Source organism: Pelobates fuscus, chromosome 5 (genome assembly GCF_036172605.1).
Source record: "Pelobates fuscus isolate aPelFus1 chromosome 5, aPelFus1.pri, whole genome shotgun sequence".
NCBI lineage: Eukaryota > Metazoa > Chordata > Amphibia > Anura > Pelobatidae > Pelobates > Pelobates fuscus.
The window spans coordinates 318896472-318902643 of NC_086321.1; the positions used below are offsets into that span (position 1 = coordinate 318896472).

General features: G+C 41.0%; 1 protein-coding gene across 1 annotated transcript; it reads right to left on the reverse strand.

The window, feature by feature from the left end:
* Nucleotides 1–3469: 3469 nt before the first annotated feature.
* LOC134612230 (tubulin polyglutamylase TTLL5-like) lies at nt 3470–5692 on the reverse strand. Its single transcript, XM_063456578.1, has one exon. The coding sequence runs from the start codon at nt 5690–5692 to the stop codon at nt 3470–3472; it is 2223 nt and encodes a 740-aa protein (XP_063312648.1).
* Between the last annotated feature and the right edge of the window lie 480 nt (nt 5693–6172).

A 6172-nucleotide genomic window follows, 5' to 3' on the forward strand; every position in this document is an offset into this window, starting at 1 on the left:
TACCTATTTGTAAGTATGTGTCCGCAATGTGGTGAAACACAGTAAGCAGGTTAGCACTTTCCTTTTGCTCCTTGAAGGGAAACAAGAAAGGCATTAGTGCAGGACAAAAATAAAACAAAGACAATATAACAAGAGAACACACAAAACCAAAAGATAAATTGAGCAAAAAAAAAAAAAAAAGATGCTTGAAATTCACATTGAGCATCACATAAAATGTTCTGCCCCTGGAAACATTTGTCAAACCAGAGGTTAAGCTGAGCAGCACTTTTCATGTGAAGAGCAACAGCGTGTATATGCATTATTAAATATAGGAAATAAGCAAACATAATAATAAAATGCCTGGGAGGTGACGATTCCATTTGAAGTGCTCAGGTCAGGGTCAGCACAGATTGAGGTCTGTCTTTCTCTGGGTAACTGAACGGTAGAAATGCCACTACTAAAGCCTTACCTGGCTTTGCTGGTAAAGATGCCCAGGCACATTCGATAGAGGCACAGTATCTGAACCACATAGCTCTAGAAGATTATTTTCTAGATAATTTTGTTCCAGTCCCTACAATTAGTACAATCAGAAAAAAATTAAAACCCTTGCCTCATAAAATACATTTTACAAACAAGATTCTAGCTATCCATGGGGAATTCTGCATACTCAATATGGAATTTAAATATGTTATGGATAAATTTAATATTAGCTTTCACAATAGCTGTATGTCTAACAGATATTAATATTTTGTCCTAATTTATGTTTTTGGGTTTGTCGTAAAAATAACTCTACTCAGACTTATCATTGTAATATTGTACCTGTTTGTAAGTATGTGTCCGCAATGTGGTGAAACACAGTGAGCAGGTTAGCACTTTCCTTGTGCTCCTTGAAGGGAAACAAGAAAGGCATTAGTGCAGGACAAAAATAAAACAAAGACAACATAACAAGAGAACACACAAAAAAAAAGATAAATTAAACAAAAAAAAAAAAAAGATGCTTGAAATTCACATTGAGCATCACATAAAATGTTCTGCCCTTGGAAACACTTGTCAAACCAGAGGTTAAGCTGAGCAGCACTTTTCATGTGAAGAGCAACAGCATGTATATGCTTTATTAAAAAGAGGAAATAAGCAAACATAATCGTAAAACGCCTGGGAGGTGACGGTTCCACTTTAAACGCTCAGGTCAGGGTCAGCACGGATTGAGGTCTGTCTTTCTCTGGGTAACTGAACGATAGAAATGCTACTACTAGAGCCTTACCTGGCTTTGCTGGTAAAGACGCGTTCGATAGAGGCGCAGTATCTGAACCACAAAGCTCTAGAAGATTATTTCTTAGATACTCTTGTTCTAGTCCCTCCAATCAGCTCTTCCTAAAGTTATAAAAAAAAAAAAAAAAAAATGACAAAAAAATCATTAACCTATGCCTCAAAAAAAAACATTTTACAAACATGATGCTAGCTATCCATGGAGAATTCTGCATACTCAATATGGAATAGGAATATGTTATGTATAAATGTAAGATTAGCTTTCACAATAGCTGTATGTCTAACAGAAATTTCAAACAGATATTAATATTTTGTCTTCATTTATGTTTTTGGGTTTGTTTGCTTTTTGTCTTAAAAATAACTCTACTCAGACTTATCATTGTAATATTGTACCTGTTTGTAAGTATGTGTCCGCAATGTGGTGAAACACAGTAAGCAGGTCAGCACTTTCCTTGTGCTCCTTGAAGGGAAACAAGAAAGGCATTAGTGCAGGATAAAAATAAAACAAAAAGACAAAACAACAAGAGAACATAAAAGATAAATTAAATTTCAAGGGACACTTTAGGCATCCAGACCACTGCAGCTAATTAAAGTAGTCTGGGTGCTGTGACCCTTTTGCACTTAGTGATGCAATGTAAAACATTGTAGTTCCAGAGACTTGCAATGTTTACATTGCAGCTCTAAGTCTGCCCTCAGTGGCAGTCTACCAGACAGCCACTTGCGGAGCTTCTGGAGTCCAATCTGACTTTTGGTCCGTTATCTGATGCTGGACGTCCTCACGGACCTCCAGTGTCAGATTTTTCCCATTGAATAATGAAAAATAATGCCATTGAAAATAATGCTTTCCTATGGGGAGGTCTAATGCGCGCACGCGGCCATTGCCGCGCATGCGCATTTAGGTCTCCCCGCCGGCTGACGTCGACAAGGACGAGCGTGGACAGAGCCTGACCCAGAACCGAGGGACATTGGCGCTGGATTCATGTAAGTGGCTGACGTGGGGTGGGGGGCACTCCAGAATTCTACAGTGCCAGGAAAATGGCTTTGTTTTCATAGCACTGGAGAATCCCTTGTAAAAAAAAAAAAAGCAAGACACTTGAAGTTCATGTTGAGCATCACATAAAATGTGCTTTCCTTGGAAAGACTTGTCAAAGTAGAGGTAAAGCAGGGCCACACTTTTCATTTTGTTTATTAAATATAGGAAATAAGTAAACATAATAGCAAAATGCCACGGAGGTGAGGGTTCCACTTTAAAGGTGCACTATAGGCACCCAGACCTTTTCAGCTTGTTGAAGTGGTCCGGGTACAATGTCCGTCGGTTCAATCATTGTAATTATTGCAGTTGTTGATAAACTGCAATAATTACATTGCAGGGATAACTCCATCTCTAGTTGCTATCTACCAGACAGCCACCAGAGACGCTTCCGGGTCGTTAGACGACTTTTAGTCACCTAACTAACTAACACTGGATGTCCTCACGCTGTGCATGAGGACATTCAGAGTCCGCTAAAATCCCAGAGGAAAGCATTGATAGCTATAGCGATCGCCGCCAGTGCACTTTAGGTCCCCAACGTCGGGGGAGGAGGAGCAGAGGCGGAGCCTGACACACCACTGAGGGACATCGGCGCTGGAGTCAGTTAACCCTTTCTGGCTGCTGAGGGGCAGCATGTGGGATAGGGGCACTATAGGTTACTATAGTGATAGGAATACAACTCTGTATTCCTAGCACTACAGTTTCCCTTTAAGCGCTCGGTTCAGGGTCAGCACAGATTGAGGTCTGTCTGTCTCTGGCTAACTGAGCAGTAGAAATACTACTACCAGTCTTACCTGGCTTTGATAGTAAAGATGCCTCAGGAAGAATCGAACCACAAAGCTCCAGAACATTCTTTTCTAGATCCTCTTGTTCTAGTCCCTCCAATCAGCTCGTCCTAAGGTTATTAACAAAAAAGCAAGAAAAAATGGTCGCATATGGCCACATAAAATACATTTTACAATCAAGATGCTAGCTATCCATGGAGAATTCTACATATGCAATATGGAATAGGAATGTATTATGAATAAACATTAGATTAGCTTTTACAATAGCTGTAAGAAAAGTCTAACAGATATTAACATTTTGTCTTAATTCATATTTTTGGGGTTGTCTGTAAGACAGAAAGCAGACATATCATTGTAATATTGTACCTGTTTTTGGTTTTGTTTCAGATTCGGGTGCATCCTAGTGCCACTATAGCCGATCCAGTTCTGCGCAAAGTTGTTGGTAGGTGGACGAGAAGCCAGTGATGATGTTTAATAGCTCACTGGAACCGTACAGAACAGTAGGCTGTGGATCAACTTGTCTCATGCTTCCGGAGGCCGTGCTAGAGTCCCTGATGCCACATAGTCCCTGTCTCCTGATGTCTTTGGGAACTCTTTCGCTGCTCTGATGAAATATTTTAGATGGACGGACTGAATTATATCCAAATTTTTGTGTGCAGTCTTTTTTACTAAATTGCCTGAGCGTCATCACATGATCCACGGGTCTGCTTGACTGCAATGGCGGCAGCTTTTGCTGATACAGTGCCGAAGGTACACTACTGCTGGATTTTTTATCTGACAGCTTTGTTGATAGAAGATTACGAGGCTGAATAGCATCCAAATGTTTGCATGTTACTAAATTGGGCAATCTCTGTCTCTCCACCTTGGAAACTCTTTCACTGCTCATGTGAGAAGTTTTAGATGGAATGACTGACTTATTTGTCTGCAGTGATGGCTGCTTTTGCCCATGCAGCACAGAGTGTTGCCCAACACCAACACTGCTGGCTTTTGAATCTGACATCTTTGCTGCATGCAGATGGAGAGGCTGAATCTTATTAAGGGGTTTGCATGTCCTCACATCCTTGGGAGTTGTTCTACTTTGGGATGGACTGCCTTGACTGAGTGCCATCTCATGGATGTTTGTCCGCAGTAGCGGCAGCTGTCGCTCATACAGCGCATAGTGTTGGCCAAGTCCACTACTACTGGATCCAGGCTTTGACGGCTTCTTTGTAAAAAGATGAGAAGCCAGCATGCTATTAAAGGATTTGTATGTCAAGAAATTGCTATATTTCTTCCATGTATCCTTGTTGGGGAAGATTCGAATAAAACCGCCTCTTCTCTCTTCCTCCTCCTTGACCTCACGAATTATCTTCATCCTCTCTTGGGCGGTTTCGGTCTGTCCAGCCGCTGTCTTTTGATAACCTTCTTTCACTTTTGCAGTTATTATGGGCCCTTTGTCCATATTCTGCTGGGTATTTTGACACTGCACACCAATTAATGTCAGCGTGTCTGCAAGCAGATTTGCCTTGATTTTTAATTCAAGGGGTACATCAGAAACCAGAGACGGCATTAGATTAACTTCCAACAGCCAGGGCTTTAAGGTTTCATCTACTAGGACATCAAAGCCGTACAATTCAAAACACTTTCTTCTGTCAGCGAGCGTTCCTTGCAACACTGAGGCAATAGAGCCTTCCGCCGATATTATGCTTTTAATAACAAGCTCTTCTATTTTAGACATGAGCGTGGCTGTGTCTTTTCCCAATTCCTTTAGGTGACGCAGCAATGCACCCATGCTCCATAAACTGCCATGATTTTCCACTTCCGGATTTGTGGATCTCACATAGTTTGCATTTGCTTTGTTTATGCTGGTATTGGTCAAATGCATATATTGATTTTTCATGTTCTCCTCCGTTGGTTTATATTGATTAGTGGCAAACCTTGTCAGACCCTCTTCATATAGGTAAATAATTAGTGGATCATATGACGTGACCAGTACATAGAGGCGTAGGTCAAATTTAAATCCGTCAACAAGAAGTGGATTTTTTATGTAACGAGAGACTAGGAGTGTTTCCCTTCTGTTTATTTGAGAGAAGGAATTGATAATCTGAATTCCGCGTCCTTGACAGGCAGAGACAGGCTTTGAGATCCAGGGGCCTTGATCCTTGGAAATAACTTTGCGGAATTCCTTGTTATCATTGGGAAGTACATAACTCTGGGGTAGGAAGTTGTAAGTCTGGGCCCCATGTTTCTTCTGCAGGGTTTGAATGTTTTTGCAGAGTAGATCCTTGCGTCCCAACTGCATAGAATTGGGGAAGTGGTTGATTTTCTGAAATTTGGAAAGATTTGCCAAGACAGAAGCATTATTGTATGGTCCTGTCCACATCAAATTGAAATTGCTACTGCTGGTTTCCACTTTCTGAAACCCATGAGCAGATAGCATTGTGCTGACCGGGCTATTCCCGATACGAGCCATCTTGTATGCCAGTTGGTAGTGTTCTCCCACCTCACGCAGGCATACCATTCCAGTTGCGCCTTCTGCTTGAAATTTCACCACTGGCGTTTTTTCTGAACCCCCAGTCCATATTATGCAGGGGTGGTGTTCTTTCTCCTGGCGCTCAGAGGGTTCACCCTTCTTAGGCTGTTGTCCAGCCATGATTATATATTTAGCTGGTATCAATATCTGTGTAATACCAAATAATGAATTTGCTACTGCTCTCTTTGCCTCCTGTTCAGTTGGCTGCTATGCAGTGCAATGACTAAGTGGAGCAGTAGCAGCACAGTCAGCTAAGAGGAGCATCGTGATGTCAGAGCAGCACTGTGAGGTCAGATGAGCATTGGGAGGCCAAGTAAGAGATTTGCAGAGTTTTCCCAATAAGGTTTCAGTTCAAAGTATAGCCCCAATATCAGATTATCCTAAAATTGCATTAACATTGACGTTGCCTCAAAGATATACAGCTTATATGCTTACATTCTTCTTCGTCTTCAATAAAAATGAGTTTGCTGTTTTTTGCTTTAAATCACTGAAGTGGTTGTGGTCGCCGGAGTAAACTGTTAATATTGATTATCTTTTTTTTTTTTTTTTTTTATGTATGTAAAAAAAAATGTTTCTCCTAAAATAGATTTTTCATTAGAA

Excerpts from the sequence above, each read along its gene's own strand:
- LOC134612230 (XM_063456578.1), bottom strand. The coding sequence starts at position 5,692 with ATGGCTGGACAACAGCCTAAGAAGGGTGAACCCTCTGAGCGCCAGGAG.